Raw genomic sequence first — 21,496 nt, forward strand, 5'->3', positions numbered from 1 at the left:
GGAGATTAGTTCCTAGGTTTATTGGTCCTTATAAGGTGGTCGCCGTAATCAACACTGTAGCTTTTTGTCTCAAACTCCCTCCAACACTCAAGGTTCATAATATTTGTCACAGATCTTTGCTCAAAAAATGTGTTGCCTCTGTGGAACCGTTAATTTTACCACCGCCGTCAGTTATTATGGTAATTTAGAATTTCAGGTAGTGAAAATCGTTGATTCCCGTATGGTCTGGAGGAGAGGATGTGGGTGCTGGCATCTGTGGCTAATGCCGGTAGGTTGATAGGGTCCTTTCATTTGGCCTATCCGGATAAACCCGGCCTCGTGGCTTCTGTGGCCCCTCGTAGAAGGGGGGGTTACTGTTACAAGTGGGTCATGTCCCGATCTGGGGTTACAAAATCACTATGTATTGAGAATCACAGATCTTCCATTTAGCATGGGTGTTTGTGTTTCATATTAAATGGATTTTCTTTCCTTTGGCGCTGAAGAGGTTAACGACCCTTCCTATGCTGATTAGAATCTAGCAGCCCAATCTCACAGTTGTTCCTGACCTAGTAATTTCCTCCCACTATAAAATCAGGCCAGACCTTCTCTTCCTCCCCAGTGAAAGTTTTACTTCAAGATCCTTGGAGTCGCTGAGCTTAGATGGAGAGCGTTGTTGCTGACGGAGATTGTTGCACTCTGTTTTGGGGTGTATGCTTTCCCCATTGTCCTATTCCCATTTGGTTTGTCTTATGAGTTAATACACTAGCATTTCTGTCCCAGGCCATCTGGGGAGGGGGAGGGGACAGCTTAGGGGATAACAGGAGAACAGTAATGAACAGGCTGGTGGCCCAAACCTTCTTACCTTTAGAGGTACCCAGGTACGGACTGGGGCTGAAATTCAGCCCTGGCATTTGAAATCACACAGGCCCATGTTGTCTCCGTCCCCAAGCACTAGATGGGATAAATTACTAATATTACCATGGATGGAGGAAATTAAACTTTACTACAGGACCAATATTTCTAATGATACCTGTGGCCTGCTGGGGTAAGTGAGGGAGTCAGCAACTTCGTGCTCCATCACAACTCTTAACAGTAAAGGTACCTTCACACATAACGATATTGTTAACGATATCGTTGCTATTTGTGACGTAGCAACGATATCATTAATGAAATCGTTATGTGTGACAGCGACCAACGATCAGGCCCCTGCTGGGAGATCGTTGGTCGCTGAATAAAGTCCAGAACTTTATTTCGTCGCTGGACTCCTGCTGACATCGCTGGATCGGCGTGTGTGACACCGATCCAGCGATGTCTTCACTGGTAACCAGGGTAAACATCGGGTAACTAAGCGCAGGGCCGCGCTTAGTAACCCGATGTTTACCCTGGTTACCATGCTAAAAGTAAAAAAAAACAAACAGTACATACTTACCTACAGCTGTCTGTCCTCCAGCGCTGCGCTCTGCACTCCTCCTGTACTGGCTGTGAGCCGGAAAGCAGAGCGGTGACGTCACCGCTCTGCTTTCCGGCTCCCAGACAGTACAGGAGGAGAGCAGAGAAGCAGAGCGCAGCGCTGGAGGACAGACAGCTGTAGGTAAGTATGTACTGTTTGGTTTTTTTTACTTTTAGCATGGTAACCAGGGTAAACATCGGGTTACTAAGCGCGGCCCTGCGCTTAGTTACCCGATGTTTACCCTGGTTACCGGCATCGTTGGTCGCTGGAGAGCGGTCTGTGTGACAGCTCTCCAGCGACCAAACAGCGACGCTGCAGCGATTCGGATCGTTGTCGGTATCGCTGCAGCGTCGCTAAATGTGAAGGGGCCTTAAGGGTGTCTTGAGAACACTGATTCTGTTAACAACATTGCAGACAAGGCGGCCCACGACCAGACAGGACCTTCTGGCATTTGCCAGAATTGCCAGATGGCCAGTCCGGTCCTGGAGGTACCTTTGGAAGCAGGGACAGTTAAGGTCTCAGTACAAGGGACAGTACATGGCCCCTTTCCCTTTTTATGTACAGTCACAGCATGACAATAGATAGGTAGATAGATAGATAGATAGATAGATAGATAGATAGATAGATAGATAGATAGATAGATAGATAGATAGATATGGGATAGATAGATAGATAGATATGACCAAGCTAGGCTCAAATAATCGAAAATAAAGAACCAAATATAACTAAATTACAACAAGCCGGTTCCTAAATATCGTTAAAATTTAACTTTTAATTCTAGTCCATTAAAATAAGGTGCAAACATATAGTGCTAACAAAAGTGCAGAGTGCATACATACTGAACATAGAGACACATATAAAAACCTATGAGAATATATAACCGCACCATGAACCACTGTTAGATACCTCAGATATGCATCAGTGTTGTTCAACAGAAACAGGCTAGAGACTATGAATCCGTATATCTCTAGATCTCACGTCTCTATGCCACGACTGTAATCAACCGGCAGGATAGAACCTCAGTAGGCTATATCTCTAGTCACTTAACAGCCTCTAGGTAACTGCTGCTGCAGTAACAACTTATCCATACCAAGCGGTATATATCTCTTATTCTAGCTCAAGAAGGTGCCGTGATCATAGATGTCATACAACTACCCTCTATATAAATAACATTTTCAGGGCTAAGACAAATATCTAGTCACGTGCACAAAGTAAACCATGATACTCATCAATCCTCTGCTGATCAGTCTTCTGTTGGAGATCTGATGCGGTGATGTGTATCAGTAGCCCATCGTGTCGGTCATTCCACTTTCGACCGTGCTATTCTCCCTGGGCCCATTATCTTGTACCGTGTTTCCCAACGCGTTTCATATGGAATAATCATCAGGGGATTGTATCACCAATACAGATGTTGCGTGAGCATAACGCTATGGCGGTCCGTTTCCCGCCCCTTTTTATATGTAGCTACCCAGCTTCTCTTCCTTAAACATTTCCGGACGCTAGGTACCTCACTTCCGGTGTCACCGGATATATTGCACCCTGGAATACACAGGAACGCCAAGTCCGTTCCGGATACCACACCGTCGGCGCACATCGCCGTAGCGTCATATCCGGTGCGTATCTGAGTATTCTGTCCTCTGAAATACAGAGGAACATTCACTCCGTTCCGGATACTCCGACGTCGGCACCCCGTGCCGTTACGTCATATCCGGTGGGCGGACAGGGTAGAGCATGGCATCGGTGCCCAGACAGGTCCTCTCTATGTATTCCACCCACCATATATAGGGTAGAGCATGGGACCGGTGCCCAGACAGGTCCTCTCTGTGTACCTCCCATCATATACAGGGTAGAGCATGGCACTGTTGCCCAGACAGGTCCTCTCGGTATACCACGCACCATATACAGGGCAGAGCATGGCACCGGTGCTCCGACAGGTCCTTTCTGTACACCACCCACCGTATACAGGGCAGAGCATGGCACTGGTGCCCCGACAGTTCTTCTCTATGCCACCCACCGTATACAGGGTAGAGCATGGCACCGGTGTGCACAGGTGTCTTTTTATACTGATAACAAGTTTAAACAGGTGCCATTACTACAGGTAATGAGTGGAGGAAAGAGGAGACTCTTAAAGAAGAAGTTACAGGTCTGTGAGAGCCAGAAATCTTGATTGTTTGTTTCTGACCAAATACTTATTTTCCACCATAATATGCAAAAAAAATGATTAAAAAACAGACAATGTGATTTTCTGGATTTTTTTTTCTCAGTTTGTCTCCCATAGTTGAGGTCTACCTATGATGTAAATTACAGACGCCTCTCATCTTTTTAAGTGGTGGAACTTGCACTATTGCTGACTGACTAAATACTTTTTTGCCCCACTGTAGATATGGGATAGATAGATAGATAGATAATAGATAGATAGATAGATATTAGATAGATAATAGATAGATAGATAGATACATAGATAGATAGATAGATAGATAGATATGGGATAGATAGATAGATAGATAGATAGATAGATAGATAGATAGATAGATAGACGATAGGTAAACTTCTAGCTGAAGCTCTGCCCTCCTGTATGACCCCAGCTGTTGGTGTTGAGCTGCGGTTTCTCTCTATCCTGGTGCTGCTGTCGCTCAGTCAGTAGGATAATGACGCGCATTACCGCCAGCGCCCGTACATTCCGCACCATGTTGATGCGTTTTTCAGCCCCCTGCTGGCTTTCTGTAATAACGCGGAGGATTCTCTATAGGAAACATCAGGTGTTTGTGTTCGCACCAAAGCCGGTATAGACACCAAGCGCGTGGGGGAGAAGAAGCCTCCAACAGGAGAAGCCCCCTGTGTCCGCCCCTGCGCCCTCACATACAGCCAGGTGGAGCGGCCACAGACGGCCCCGCGCATCACCGGCCGCATCACTGGCTGCGATGCTTCGTGGCGTCAGATGTCAGCAATGTCTGGGGCACACGTCCACCCCTGACAGAAGCTTTTATCATAGGCTCTATCATAAATACAATGTAAATGTAAGGAATAAACCACTGAGCGCCCGCACATGGGGGAGCCACCGTCACTGTCCTGTCTTTATTATTTCTCGCTTGTCTCAGAAGCGATGAACCGGTTAAACTGGAAAGGGGCGGGGTGAGGCAGCTGTCAATCACACAGCCGGCGATCATCGGGTGTGTGTGCCAATGATTGGTGTGTGAGATGGGTGACGTCACTGTGAGGGGCGGAGGGCTGTGCGGTGGACTGAGCAGGGGGCGGGGCGAGCGCCCGGCTGACTGGAGAGTGGGGCGCTCGGCGGTGCCAGTGTCCGGGCTCTGCCTGCCGCCTGGCCGATGTGGGCTCCATCTCTCCGGCTACCACTGCCTGTCAGCTGCCCCGGAGTGGCTCAGAAATGGTGGCTAAGGACTTCAAACGGTGAGTGATGGATAGAGGGGCTCAGCGGAGGGGCTTCCCCGGCTGTGGATGGGAGGAGGGGGCTGTATACTCCACTGGTAGCATGCTGCCTCCCCTCCATGGCCGCCCCCAGCCAGCACAGTGTGCAGCACAGCCCTGTTCATTCATTCACAGGCTGCACAGATGAAGCCCACCCTGCCACCATGGCTGTGCCCCCCACTCATTGCCTTATGGGGAGATGTGCTGCTCCTGCCCTGTCCAGGAGGGTGATTCCCAGAGGGGTCCTCTCTATGTATACCACCCACCATATACAGGGTAGAGCATGGCACGGTGCCCAGACAGGTCCTCTCTATGTATACCACCCACCATATACAGGGTAGAGCATGGCACGGTGCCCAGACAGGTCCTCTCTATGTATTCCACCCACCATATACAGGGTAGAGCATGGCACGGTGCCCAGACAGGTCCTCTCTATGTATTCCACCCACCATATACAGGGTAGAGCATGGCACGGTGCCCAGACAGGTCCTCTCTATGTATACCACCCACCATATACAGGGTAGAGCATGGCACGGTGCCCAGACAGGTCCTCTCTATGTATTCCACCCACCATATACAGGGTAGAGCATGGCACGGTGCCCAGACAGGTCCTCTCTATGTATACCACCCACCGTATACAGGGTAGAGCATGGCATCAGAGCCCAGACAGGTCCTCTCTATGTATACCACCCACCATATACAGGGTAGAGCATGGCACCGGTGGCCAGACAGGTCCTCTCTATGTATACCACCCACCGTATACAGGGTAGAGCATGGCATCAGAGCCCAGACAGGTCCTCTCTATGTATACCACCCACCATATACAGGGTAGAGCATGGCACCGGTGGCCAGACAGGTCCTCTCTATGTATACCACCCACCGTATACAGGGTAGAGCATGGCATCAGAGCCCAGACAGGTCCTCTCTATGTATACCACCCACCATATACAGGGTAGACCATGGCACCGGTGCCCAGACAGGTCCTCTCTATGTATACCACCCACCGTATACAGGGTAGAGCATGGCATCGGTGCCCAGACAGGTCCTCTCTATGTATACCACCCACCGTATACAGGGTAGAGCATGGCATCAGAGCCCAAACAGGTCCTCTCTACACCACCCACCATATACAGGGTAGAGCATGGCATCGGTGCCCAGACAGGTCCTCTCTATGTATACCACCCACCGTATACAGGGTAGAGCATGGCACTGGTGCCCAGACAGGTCCTCTCTATGTATACCACCCACCGTATACAGGGTAGAGCATGGCACTGGTGCCCAGACAGGTCCTCTCTATGTATACCACCCACCGTATACAGGGTAGTGCATGGCATCGGTGCCCAGACAGGTCCTCTCTGTATACCACCCACCGTATAGTGGGTAGAGCATGGCATCGGTGCCCAGACAGGTCCTCTCTATGTATAACACCCACCATATACAGGGTAGAGCATGGCATCGGTGCCCAGACAGGTCCTCTCTATGTATACCACCCACCATATACAGGGTAGAGCATGGCACGGTGCCCAGACAGGTCCTCTCTATGTATTCCACCCACCATATACAGGGTAGAGCATGGCACGGTGCCCAGACAGGTCCTCTCTATGTATACCACCCACCATATACAGGGTAGAGCATGGCACGGTGCCCAGACAGGTCCTCTCTATGTATTCCACCCACCATATACAGGGTAGAGCATGGCACGGTGCCCAGACAGGTCCTCTCTATGTATACCACCCACCGTATACAGGGTAGAGCATGGCACCGGTGCCCCGACAGGTCCTCTCTATGTATACCACCCACCGTATACAGGGTAGAGCATGGCATCAGAGCCCAGACAGGTCCTCTCTATGTATACCACCCACCATATACAGGGTAGAGCATGGCACCGGTGGCCAGACAGGTCCTCTCTATGTATACCACCCACCGTATACAGGGTAGAGCATGGCATCAGAGCCCAGACAGGTCCTCTCTATGTATACCACCCACCATATACAGGGTAGACCATGGCACCGGTGCCCAGACAGGTCCTCTCTATGTATACCACCCACCGTATACAGGGTAGAGCATGGCATCGGTGCCCAGACAGGTCCTCTCTATGTATACCACCCACCGTATACAGGGTAGAGCATGGCATCAGAGCCCAAACAGGTCCTCTCTACACCACCCACCATATACAGGGTAGAGCATGGCATCGGTGCCCAGACAGGTCCTCTCTATGTATACCACCCACCGTATACAGGGTGGAGCATGGCACTGGTGCCCAGACAGGTCCTCTCTATGTATACCACCCACCGTATACAGGGTAGTGCATGGCATCGGTGCCCAGACAGGTCCTCTCTGTATACCACCCACCGTATAGTGGGTAGAGCATGGCATCGGTGCCCAGACAGGTCCTCTCTATGTATAACACCCACCATATACAGGGTAGAGCATGGCATCGGTGCCCAGACAGGTCCTCTCTATGTATACCACCCACCATATACAGGGTAGAGCATGGCACGGTGCCCAGACAGGTCCTCTCTATGTATTCCACCCACCATATACAGGGTAGAGCATGGCACGGTGCCCAGACAGGTCCTCTCTATGTATACCACCCACCATATACAGGGTAGAGCATGGCACGGTGCCCAGACAGGTCCTCTCTATGTATTCCACCCACCATATACAGGGTAGAGCATGGCACGGTGCCCAGACAGGTCCTCTCTATGTATACCACCCACCGTATACAGGGTAGAGCATGGCATCAGAGCCCAGACAGGTCCTCTCTATGTATACCACCCACCATATACAGGGTAGAGCATGGCACCGGTGGCCAGACAGGTCCTCTCTATGTATACCACCCACCGTATACAGGGTAGAGCATGGCATCAGAGCCCAGACAGGTCCTCTCTATGTATACCACCCACCATATACAGGGTAGAGCATGGCACCGGTGGCCAGACAGGTCCTCTCTATGTATACCACCCACCGTATACAGGGTAGAGCATGGCATCAGAGCCCAGACAGGTCCTCTCTATGTATACCACCCACCATATACAGGGTAGAGCATGGCACCGGTGCCCAGACAGGTCCTCTCTATGTATACCACCCACCGTATACAGGGTAGAGCATGGCATCGGTGCCCAGACAGGTCCTCTCTATGTATACCACCCACCGTATACAGGGTAGAGCATGGCATCAGAGCCCAAACAGGTCCTCTCTACACCACCCACCATATACAGGGTAGAGCATGGCATCGGTGCCCAGACAGGTCCTCTCTATGTATACCACCCACCGTATACAGGGTGGAGCATGGCACTGGTGCCCAGACAGGTCCTCTCTATGTATACCACCCACCGTATACAGGGTAGTGCATGGCATCGGTGCCCAGACAGGTCCTCTCTGTATACCACCCACCGTATAGAGGGTAGAGCATGGCATCGGTGCCCAGACAGGTCCTCTCTATGTATAACACCCACCATATACAGGGTAGAGCATGGCATCGGTGCCCAGACAGGTCCTCTCTATGTATACCACCCACCGTAAACAGGGTAGAGCATGGCACCGGTGCCCAGACAGGTCCTCTCTATGTATAACACCCACCATATACAGGGTAGAGCATGGCATCGGTGCCCAGACAGGTCCTCTCTATGTATACCACCCACCGTAAACAGGGTAGAGCATGGCACCGGTGCCCAGACAGGTCCTCTCTATGTATAACACCCACCATATACAGGGTAGAGCATGGCATCGGTGCCCAGACAGGTCCTCTCTATGTATTCCACCCACCATATATAGGGTAGAGCATGGGACCGGTGCCCAGACAGGTCCTCTCTGTGTACCTCCCATCATATACAGGGTAGAGCATGGCACTGTTGCCCAGACAGGTCCTCTCGGTATACCACGCACCATATACAGGGCAGAGCATGGCACCGGTGCTCCGACAGGTCCTTTCTGTACACCACCCACCGTATACAGGGCAGAGCATGGCACTGGTGCCCCGACAGTTCTTCTCTATGCCACCCACCGTATACAGGGTAGAGCATGGCACCGGTGCCCAGACAGGTCCTCTCTATGTATACCACCCACCATATACAGGGTAGAGCATGGCACCGGTGCCCAGACAGGTCCTCTCTATGTATACCACCCATCATATACAGGGTAGAGCGTGGCACTGGTGCCCTCTATGTATATCACCCATCTTATACACGGTAGAGGATGACACTAGTTCCCTGACAGGTCCGCTCTGTGTACCACCCATCATATACAGGGTAGAGCATGGCATTGGTGCCGCAAATGGTTCCATTCTTTGCATTACACTCATATAGAGGGTAGAGCATGGCACTGTTGCCCAGACAGGTCCTCTCTGTATACCACGCACCATATACAGGGTAGAGCATGGCACTGTTGCCCAGACAGGTCCTCTCTGTATACCACGCACCATATACAGGGCAGAGCATGGCACCGGTGCCCCGACAGGTCCTTTCTGTATACCACCCACCGTATACAGGGCAGAGCATGGCACCGTGCCCCGACAGGTCCTTTCTGTACACCACCCACCGTATACAGGGCAGAGCATGGCACTGGTGCCCCGACAGTTCTTCTCTATGCCACCCACCGTATACAGGGTAGAGCATGGCACCGGTGCCCAGACAGGTCCTCTCTATGTATACCACCCACCATATACAGGGTAGAGCATGGCACCGGTGCCCAGACAGGTCCTCTCTATGTATACCACCCATCATATACAGGGTAGAGCGTGGCACTGGTGCCCTCTATGTATATCACCCATCTTATACACGGTAGAGGATGGCACTAGTTCCCTGACAGGTCCGCTCTGTGTACCACCCATCATATACAGGGTAGAGCATGGCATTGGTGCCGCAAATGGTTCCATTCTTTGCATTACACTCCTCTTATAGAGGGTAGAACATGGCACTGGTGCTCACACTGGTTCTCTCCTGTATACAGCTTATCATACAGAATAGAGCATGGCACTGGTGTCAAACTGATCCTCTTGCCATGTATACCACCCATTTTATACAGTCTAGTCCGCTCAGCTCCACCCACTTCTGCATGCGGCCTGGTACCTATCTTTACAGTAGGTACGCAGGTCGTGCGGATGCCTCCGCATGCGTCGTTTTGACGATGCGGCGACCCGCGTAAAATGCAGTTGGTTGCAATTTCTTTTTTTCTCTGCAGTGTAAAAACGACTCATGCGGTGGCATCCGCATACATCCGCACGACCTGCCCACCTAATGTTAAAGATAGGTACTCAGGCCACATGCAGTAGTGGGCAGAGATGCGGGCGGGGCATCACAGAGGAAGTCCGCAGCTCAGCAAAACGCTAGTGTGAAACGAGCCTTAAAACATTAGTATTGTTATTTCTAAATGATTATGAACTTGTTTTCTTTGCATTATTTGAGGTCTGCATGCACTGTTCTTTTTTTTTTTTTTATATATATAAAATATTTTTTGCCAGAGCTGTATGTGATCAAAGGACGAGTGTGTTTTCCTGGGCAATGATATATATTGCCTCTGATCATGTCATCGTATGCAGAATAGACCATGACCCTGGGGCCCAGACCACGTTTCCTTATGTACAGTTTAACCGGCAAGTGGTCTTATGGAGGAGAGTGTCAATCCGGCCCAAGGACTTAATGAATCTAAATATCAGACATCCTGATTTGTACTGGTGAGGGGCAAATAACCCATACCTTGACTCTTAAATGGAGTGTCTGGTTTGGGTTTCACCCGAAGTCATGTGGCAAGTCTCCTTGACTTTTAGGATTGCTACTTCTATTAGGTGGCACTAGAGTTCTAGTCCTCTCTGTAGAGGGTATTTGCATATACATTACATACAGTCATGGTCAAAAATTTTGAGACTGGCAATGTTTTGGTTTTCACAAAGTTTGCCACTTGAGTGTTATTTTTTTGATCTTTTAATCAGATGTTTCTCTAATTGGTGCTTTTGGTTTATCACAATTTTTGTGTTTTTGTTTGTCCATCTGCTTTTTGAGGATCAACCTCAGGTTCTCAATGGGATATAGACTTGGGGTTTTTCCTGACTTGAACCGAAAATTGATTTTTTTTTTTTCACTGAAACACTTTTGTCTTTAAAAACTTTACTCCAGTCCTTTGCAGCCAAATCGCTGTCCTTCAAAACTATTTTCTCAAGTGATGCCACCATAGGAACATCTGACAAAAAGATCTAAAAACACTAAAGCAGCAAATTTTGTGAAGACCAAAGTTTGTGTCAAGACTTCAGAGAAAAATGACAGCGCCACAATGGATGGGAAAAAATAGAGACTCACATTCTGCCTTCTGTAGCGACGTTTCGGTCAACAGGGGCGCTGTCATTTTTCTCTTAAGTCTTGGTACGTTGTCTGGGATGGGCTCCCTGGCTCTGGACGTGCGCCCCTGTGTCCGCTGAGACCTTAAGGAAAAAAAAGGGTGCGGTTTTGACTTTTTTCTGTCTTGACTCTCAAAGTTTGTGTCAGTCTCACAACTTTTGTTCACTACTAAACTGTCATTTAAATTCAACAAAGTAATCTGATCTAGCATAGTTCTGTGTCATTCCAGAAAGGATTCGGCTTACAGCATGGCACTATATCTAGACTGGTCTCCTGTCCATGTACAACACTCATCAGTTACAGAATGTATAGCACTCATCATGTATACAGTAGAGCATGGCACTGGTGCCCAGACTAGACCTCTCTCCATGTAGAACACACATCATGTATACAGTAGAACATGGCACTAGTGCCCAGACTAGACCTCTCTCCATGTAGAACACACATCATGTATACAGTAGAACATGGCACTAGTGCCCAGACTAGATTGTGTATACAGTAGAGCATGGCACTAGTGCCCAGACTAGACCTCTCTCCATGTAGAACACACATCATGTATACAGTAGAACATGGCACTAATGCCCAGACTAGACGCCTCTCCATGTGGAACACACATAATGTATCCAGTAGAGCATGGCACTGGTGCCCAGACTTCCCGTTCTCCATGTATACCAGTTATCATCGTATACGGTGTAGGTCATGGCACTAGTGCTCGGACTAGACCCCTCTCCGTGTAGAACACACATCGTGTATACAGTAGAGCATGGCACTATTGCCCAGACTAGATTCCTCTCCGTGTAGAACACACATCATGTATACACTAGAGCATGGCTCTAGTGCCCTGACTAGACCTCTCTCCATGTGGAACACACATCGTGTATACAGTAGAGCATGGCTCTAGTGCCCTGACTAGACCCCTCTCCGTGTAGAACACACATCGTGTATACAGTAGAGCATGGCACTAGTGCCCAAACTAGACCTCTCCATGTGGAACACACATCGTGTATACAGTAGAACATGGCACTAGTGCCCAGACTAGACCTCTCTCCATGTGGAACACACATCGTGTATACAGTAGAACATAGCACTAGTGCCCAGACTAGACCCCTCTCCATGTGGAACACACATCGTGTATACAGTAGAGCATGGCACTAGTGCCCAGACTAGACCTCTCTCCATGTGGAACACACATCGTGTATACAGTAGAGCATGGCACTAGTGCCCTGACTACTCCCTTCTCCATGTGGAACACACATCGTGTATACAGTAGAGCATGGCATTAGTGCCCAGACTAGACCTCTCTCCATGTGGAACACACATCGTGTATACAGTAGAACATGGCACTAATGCCCAGACTAGACCTCTCTCCATGTAGAACACACATAGTGTATACAGTAGAACATGGCACTAGTGCCCAGACTAGACCCCTCTCCATGTGGAACACACATCGTGTATACAGTAGAGCATGGCACTAGTGCCCAGACTAGACCCCTCTCCATGTGGAACACACATCGTGTATACAGTAGAACCTAGCACTAGTGCCCAGACTAGACCTCTCTCCATGTGGAACACACATCGTGTATACAGTAGAGCATGGCACTAGTGCCCAGACTAGACCTCTCTCCATGTGGAACACACATCGTATATACAGTAGAACATGGCACTAGTGCCCAGACTAGACCTCTCTCCATGTAGAACACACATAGTGTATACAGTAGAACATGGCACTAGTGCCCAGACTAGACCTCTCTCCATGTGGAACACACATCGTGTATACAGTAGAGCATGGCACTAGTGCCCTGACTACTCCCTTCTCCATGTGGAACACACATCGTGTATACAGTAGAGCATGGCACTAGTGCCCAGACTAGACCTCTCTCCATGTGGAACACACATCGTGTATACAGTAGAACATGGCACTAGTGCCCAGACTAGACCTCTCTCCATGTAGAACACACATAGTGTATACAGTAGAACATGGCACTAGTGCCCAGACTAGACCTCTCTCCATGTGGAACACACATCGTGTATACAGTAGAGCATGGCACTAGTGCCCTGACTACTCTCTTCTCCATGTGGAACACACATCGTGTATACAGTAGAGCATGGCACTAGTGCCCAGACTAGACCTCTCTCCATGTGGAACACACATCGTGTATACAGTAGAGCATGGCACTAGTGCCCAGACTAGACCCCTCTCCATGTGGAACACACATCGTGTATACAGTAGAACATGGCACTAGTGCCCAGACTAGACCTCTCTCTATGTGGAACACACATCGTGTATACAGTAGAACATGGCACTAGTGCCCCGACTACTCCCCTCTCCATGTGGAACACACATCGTGTATACAGTAGAACATGGCACTAGTGCCCAGACTAGACCCCTCTCCATGTGGAACACACATCGTGTATACAGTAGAACATGGCACTAGTGCCCAGACTAGACCCCTCTCCATGTGGAACACACATCGTGTATACAGTAGAGCATGGCACTAGTGCCCAGACTAGACCCCTCTCCATGTGGAACACACATCGTGTATACAGTAGAACATGGCACTAGTGCCCAGACTAGACCTCTGTCCATGTGGAACACACATCGTGTATACAGTAGAACATGGCACTAGTGCCCTGACTACTCCCCTCTCCATGTGGAACACACATCGTGTATACAGTAGAACATGGCACTAGTGCCCAGACTAGACCCCTCTCCATGTGGAACACCCATCATGTATACAGTAGAGCATGGCACTAGTGCCCAGACTAGACCTCTCTCCGTGTAGAACACACATCGTGTATACAGTAGAGCATGGCACTAGTGCCCAGACTAGACCTCTCTCTGTGTAGAACACACATTGTGTATGCAGTAGAGCATGACACTAGTGCCCAGACTTCCCTTTCTCCGTGTGGAACACACATCGTGTATACAGTAGAGCATGGCACTAGTGCCCAGACTAGACCTCTCTCCGTGTAGAACACACATCGTGTATACACTAGAGCATGACACTAGTGCCCAGACTAGACCTCTCTCTGTGTAGAACACACATTGTGTATACAGTAGAGCATGGCACTAGTGCCCAGACTAGACCTCTCTCTGTGTAGAACACACATTGTGTATACAGTAGAGCATGACACTAGTGCCCAGACTTCCCTTTCTCCGTGTGGAACACACATCGTGTATACAGTAGAGCATGGCACTAGTGCCCAGACTAGACCTCTCTCCGTGTAGAACACACATCGTGTATACACTAGAGCATGGCACTAGTGCCCAGACTAGACCTCTCTCCGTGTAGAACACACATCGTGTATACACTAGAGCATGGCACTAGTGCCCAGACTAGACCTCTCTCTGTGTAGAACACACATCGTGTATACAGTAGAGCATGGCACTAGTGCCCAGACTAGACCTCTCTCCGTGTAGAACACACATCGTGTATACACTAGAGCATGGCACTAGTGCCCAGACTAGACCTCTCTCTGTGTAGAACACACATCGTGTATACACTAGAGCATGACACTAGTGCCCAGACTAGACCTCTCTCTGTGTAGAACACACATTGTGTATACAGTAGAGCATGACACTAGTGCCCAGACTAGACCTCTCTCTGTGTAGAACACACATCGTGTATACACTAGAGCATGACACTAGTGCCCAGACTAGACCTCTCTCTGTGTAGAACACACATTGTGTATACAGTAGAGCATGACACTAGTGCCCAGACTAGACCTCTCTCTGTGTAGAACACACATTGTGTATACAGTAGAGCATGACACTAGTGCCCAGACTAGACCTCTCTCTGTGTAGAACACACATCGTGTATACAGTAGAGCATGGCACTAGTGCCCAGACTAGACCTCTCTCCGTGTAGAACACACATCGTGTATACACTAGAGCATGGCACTAGTGCCCAGACTAGACCTCTCTCTGTGTAGAACACACATTGTGTATACACTAGAGCATGACACTAGTGCCCAGACTAGACCTCTCTCTGTGTAGAACACACATTGTGTATACAGTAGAGCATGGCACTAGTGCCCAGACTTCCCTTTCTCCATGTATACCAGTTATCCTATTATATGGTGTAGGTCATAGCACTGGTGCCCAAACTTCCCGTTCTCCATGTATACCAGTTATCATCTCATACTGTGTAATGGCACTAGTGCCCAGATTGGTCCTCGCATCATTAATATTATTTAGTAACATATACAGAAAAATTGCACTGTTGGCCAAACGGGTCCTTACATCATGTCTACAATTTATCCGTGGCACTGGTGCCCAGACTAGTCTTCTCTCCACGTACAACACCTCATCATATACAGTACAGGTTCATAGCACAGGTGCTCGGCCTGGTCCTCTCTACATGTACAACACATCATCATATACATAGCTCAGGCTGGTCCTCTCACCTTAAACGCCATATAATATGATCATATATATAGAACATGCCGCAGCTCAGTCAATGTGGCATTGGCGCTCCAGGCAGTGACCGAGTCAGCGGTGGAGACACAGTGCTGGACCTGGGAGGGCAAGCAAAGAACAGATTGATAAATTGGCCTTACTCTGAATTATGGCGGGGGACAATAGTTTCCTGTAAATGTGAAAAGCCTTTATAAATCAAGTATTAGTGATTTCTTAGGGTATAGCTCACGCTACCAATGCCTAGCCTGGTTCTATAATAATGTCTCCAACACTACATCCTGTACCGGTCCACAAGTGTTCCCATCATGTCTCCTATGTATTATATCCATAAATGTATCAGTCCGTCATTGTTAGTTTGTTTACTGTATGTGATATCTGTAACTTGTATGTAACCCCTTCTCATGTACAGCACCATGGAATCAATGGTGCTATATAAATAAATAATAATAATAAATGTCCTATCGTTGTGTCCCTATTACATATAGTCTGTGTATACTGTGCGTGTATATATTAATGTACAGATGCACAAATTCGCTTTGTGTATATATATATTCTGTGTATAAATATTAACACTTCGGTTAATGAATACCGTACATGAATTCCCAAACTGCTGTATACGTTAAAAACATAAGGTACTTGGTTAACATTTTTTGATCAAGAAATGAAAAATCCATCCAGCCACTTCAAGGTGTACCTTCATTTTGGATGGTCACCAACTCTAATAACACGGCGCTCCATGCACCCAGTTCTCATGTGAAAAGTGGAAGAGGTGGGATCCAGGTTTTTATCTTTATTAAAACTTTTCCAGGAAAGAAGGCTGGATCAGGGTGCTGAGTCTCGGTGGGGGTCAACCCCTTCCCCCAAAGAATATTACAAAAAAATTAAAAAAGGGCTTCTACACCTTTTAGTATAAAATGAATGTTCAAGTGAGTTAAGTGGCTAGAATGAAGAGCTAATCCTGGATCCCATCTCTTCCCTAGTTCACATGACCTCTGTTGGGGCACACTGAGAGGCGAGTCATTAGGGACCATCCATTATGAAGGTACACCTTGACGTGGTTGGATGGCTTAATTTCTTAATCCAAAAACGTAAACTAAGTACCTTACATTTTTGATGTGTACATCCATTGTGGAGTTCATAATCGCAATGTACTAACACTTAGTGTAGGCATTATTCTAGCCTTGTCTCCTATTTACAGTGATTGCTGTATATATCCATATAGCTACTGTATATATGTGTAAAATTCCTGTACATAAGCTACTGACTCACAGGTTGAGATCTTCTCACACTATATACCCTGTAGGTCATCACTTTGGTGCTTAGCCTGGACCTCTTCTCGTCCGTACATACAGTGACTAATCCCATTAGAGGTAGGGTCTCATAAACTGTATATATAGTATAGCTCATTCCTCTTATAACCAGGCTAGCCATTTTATTAAAGGAACCCATAACATTTCTGTGTATCTATTTACTGATCATATTTAGGCACTTTAACCCATAAACGTTTTCATGACTTTGCAATATTTCATCTTCCTTATTTTTTTTCTATGGATTTTGGATTGTTTCATTAGAGCCTTACGTAGTGCATGTGTTTGATTAGATTTGTTGATTAGAAGACTAGATTGGGAATTCTGACAAGCACCCTGACATAGGGTCAGTAGCTCATTGACTTAGTGCCTAGGAAATCTTGTAGGGTGGCTATAGCAAAAATCCAAGTTGGCATCCCTTGTTTCAGGCTGGTGGGCAGAGCTGAATACCAACATGAGAATAGACGGATTACTTCATTGTGAGGAGGAGGGTAGAGGTGCTGGTGTTCTCATCGATTGGCTTCTCTATTGACAAGGCAGCTCCATCAGTGGCAGGTTGGGTCCAGACCTCCTCATTGGTGCACTAGCCTCTATGGAGAGGAGACTTGGATTGAGATCTTTAAGCCTTTGAATGATTGATTCTTTTGACTTCAGGATTGTCTCTGGCCATTCATCTCATCATGTTCACCGTAGGAAGGTAGCTTCATTTATTTAGCACTTGTGAATATTTTTTGGTCCTGGTTAGAAGGATAGACTCTTATATTTATATTTATTTATATATACTTTATAATATATTTATATATTTTATTATATATTTGTTTAGATGTGTATTTATATTTTTGTGTGTATTTTGTGAGTCTGTCTTGTTTATTTTAACCTCTTTCTGATATGAAACCTGTAGATTGTTCTTTGGTGTAAAGCTTTTCCTTAACTCTCTTAAGAATGGCAAATATTAGTATTGCATAATCTCAATTTTCTTTTTTAATAATTACTGCATTCAACTTTGATTCAAAAGGTGGAAATGATCTTTAAGTATTCTGTAGTGTGATACAATGTTAGTCAGCCTGAAGAGATTAGTTAAAAATGTATCATTGTGTCGAAGATTCAAGAGCACATTGTCTATATTCATTTTTAATAATTTTATTATAGTTTTTTGTCTTTTTTTAGTTAGCACAGATTTACTGTTGAGTATTATAGGTAGATTGCATGAAAGTAGCTTAGGCAGCGATAAAATGCAGCACGTGTGTCACAGTGTCTCGGAAAGTAAACCTGGTGCGTTCTCTTTGACTATCTCGTCTCTACACTTTCTAGTATTGTGCAAAAAGTCTAATCAATGAGGCGCATGGCGGCACTATACGCAGAATTCTGGTGCATTTTGGTCCGGAAATCTGCCCTTGTGTTCGGTCACCTTGATACAGATGCCTGTTATCTGTTAGGTGCCTGTGGAATGAGACTGTCGGTTGGCTAACCAAAGTTCACTTGCTATCTTGTTGCTGTCCATCAGTGACCTCTAGAACATTATTGATAACATATATCTGCCTCCTTGCAGAACCCTCTAATGAAGTTTTCTGTTCCCTGCCTTCTCTTATTATGGTCTACAATGACATTGACAGTAGGCAGATGGTTCATTTTCTAATGTTCAGCATTTTTCATCTGCTCCTTCAGAACATTCTGGCAGTTTTAAACACTGGTTGAGATCCCACCATCCATCTGCTGTAGGATGACTTATTAAGGACCATGCGATGAGTAATAGGTTTCTACACAAATCAAGAGATGTCATTTATGTGCAGATCTGTGGAGAATAAACAAGTGTTTTTTACGTGTATATTCCATAGTCTAGAGCACTGATCTCAAACATGTAACACTCCAACTCTACATGTGATAATGCCATCAATCAAAAAACAAAATCTAGATATTCTTGTACATCCTCAAACCTGGCCAGTTTCACCAAGTTTGAAGAATGACTTTATTGCTTTGCCTCCTGCCTTTTGTTACCCCCATAAATCTTAGATGTACTTCATTAGCTTTTAGGTGATGTCTCTGGTTTCCATTCTAAGGGTACTTTCACACTGGCGTTTTTTTCACTACGTCACAATGCGTCGTTTATGGCAAAAAAAGGCATCCTGCAAAGTTGTTTGCTGGATGCGTTTTTGCCCCATAGATTAACATTAGCGACGCGTTGCGATGCTTTGCCACACGTCGCAACCGTCGTGCGACGGTTGCGCCGTGTTGTGGCGGACCGCCGGGAGCAAAAAACGTTACATGTAACGTTTTTTGCTCCTGACGGACCGCTTTTTCCGACTGCGCATGCGCGGCTGGAACTCCGCCCTCACCTCCCCGCACCTTACAATGGGGCAGCGGATGCGCCGGAGAAATGCATCCTCTTCACCCGTTGTGCTGTGCGTCAAACGCTAGCGTCGGAATCTCTGCCCGACGCATTGCGACGGGGAGATTCCGACGCTAGTGTGAAAGTAGCCTAATAGTTCTTTTTTTTCTATTTCCTAAGAAACCGTATTTTAACAGCTATGTTTCGGTTTAGACCCATAGCATTGTGAGTTGTCTAGTCACACTGAAAGGATTTATTTAATGTCTGATGCACTAGTGGAGTTGGATTTTTTTCCTATATCCCCAACGTGCCTACATTGACCAAGTTGTCTCAGAAAAAACCCTTGTCTATATGCCCTTTTAGGACTTGAACAACCACCTTGGCTTCCCATGTGCCAGACTGGTCAGCTTTTTTGGAAACACTTGCATTACATTGACAGTAGAGGTAAGAAAAATAATTTGCTTGACCCGGGTCAAGTCGTCATTGTTAGTTCGTGGCCTCTCGACCGGAAGTCTCCAAACCTCCTACTAACAGGCATCTCTGGCTATTGTTCTAATTACTAGGTCTGATGCAACATCATCTTCTCGGCAAGACATTACCCCAGGTCTACCAATTTGGAGAGGTGATGGGGATGATGGCAGATAAGAGGAGGATAGCCATAGACTACTAGCTATCTGGCTTGACCAGGATCTTGTCAATCAATTTGCTCAACTCTAATAGACAACCATTCATTTTAATGATTGTCTTGAAATACTCTATCCCTACCTAGGAGCCAGCACTTCTCTGGTGACAACAGCTGATCATCGAGGGCGAGGAAAGCTGGACCCCTATTAATTAGTATTAGGACATAACTGCTTTAAGAACTTTTTAGAGACAGTCTTGGTGGCCCACCAAGTCTTGATGAGGCTAAAAATTCTATTTTCTCAGTATCTTTTAGAATCTCATGGATGCTTAACTTTCAATGATAGTAATAAGGATTCCGTTTTGTTTTATTAATTTTTACCAGTTACACTCCCCCCAAAAAAGATAACCTGATCAAAAACAGGAGCTAACACAGGTGTGAGCAGATCTGCACTGAAAAATGGGTAATATACTTCGAAATACATGGTGAATTCAGATGGGGTGCACGTTCTATACAGAATGTAAATGTTCCACTCCTTATACTTCTATTAATGGTCTTTGAAGGTCTCCCTTGCAGATATTGTGGTAAATGGAGGTGATCGTCTGAGATCGACCTGAGTTTTGTATTCTACACTGTAGTTTATCGAGTTTGATAGAGGAATCTGTTACCGTCACCACTTCTGTATTTCTCACCCACTCCTGGTTTTGGCTTACAAATACTGAGGTAAAATACTGACCAAATACTGAATGTTTGAATGTGACTTTATGGTTTGACCGCAAAGGGTGAGTAGGCTTAGTTTTGGCTGCGTGGCCAGCCACATCATGCGGTGTTGCCTAAATCCTCGGCATATACTCGAGTCAATAAGTTTCCCGGTTTTTGAGGTAAAATTAGGTACCTTGGCTTATACTTGGGTCGGCTTATACTCGAGTATATACGGTATGAAGATGAGGAAAATAACATTTCTTGTAGATATTCTCCACCCCGGGGTGCTCTGTAGAGGGACTAAACCAGTTACTAGATTGTGTGCCTCTACCGAAAAATAAGACATTCTCACATTATCTGAACATCACTCAGCTTGCAGTCCTCCAAGGGCTGTTTTGCTCTAGTAAATGTACATGTTTGGCTTTCTACGGAATATCTGATGAAGTGCCAAGTGATGACTAGCTGGACTAAGCAATCTCCCAATTAGCTTGCCTTGCGTCTGATCCGGGTTGAATACTTGAAGATTAATGAGACTTGTTGGCAGATGCCCGGCGCTGCTGATTAGAGAGCAATAGCTCGCATCTGTACCTGGAATATTCTTAACCCCTTCATGACCCTGCCTATTTTGACCCTAAAGACCTTGCCATTTTTTGCAATTCTGACCAGTGTCCCTTTATGAGGTAATAACTCAGGAACGCTTCAATGGATCCTAGCGGTTCTGAGATTGTTTTTTCGTGACATATTGGGCTTCATGTTACTGGTAAATTTAGGTCAATAAATTCTGTGTTTATTTGTGATAAAAACGGAAATTTGGCGAAAATTTTTAAAATTTCACAATTTTCACATTTTGAATTTTTATTCTGTTAAACCAGAGAGGTATGTGACACAAAATAGTTAATAAATAACATTTCCCACACGTCTACTTTACA

At 46.8% G+C, this 21,496-nt stretch overlaps 1 protein-coding gene across 2 annotated transcripts in view; it reads left to right on the plus strand.

Annotated features, from left to right (window-relative positions):
* The first annotated feature begins 4,663 nt into the window (after positions 1–4,663).
* The window catches only part of MMD (monocyte to macrophage differentiation associated), a 65,804-nt gene continuing 48,971 nt past the window's right edge, over positions 4,664–21,496 (plus strand). The window contains exon 1 of one of the 2 annotated variants that reach the window (XM_069752455.1): positions 4,664–4,840. In XM_069752455.1, the coding sequence (XP_069608556.1) occupies positions 4,818–4,840 (23 nt within the window). In that variant the 5' untranslated portion in view covers positions 4,664–4,817. Of the gene's footprint in view, positions 4,841–17,479; positions 17,615–21,496 lie in introns of those variants that run through there. The other variant, XM_069752456.1, reaches the window with a different exon arrangement.

Source organism: Ranitomeya imitator, chromosome 2 (assembly GCF_032444005.1).
Source record: "Ranitomeya imitator isolate aRanImi1 chromosome 2, aRanImi1.pri, whole genome shotgun sequence".
Taxonomy (NCBI): domain Eukaryota; kingdom Metazoa; phylum Chordata; class Amphibia; order Anura; family Dendrobatidae; genus Ranitomeya; species Ranitomeya imitator.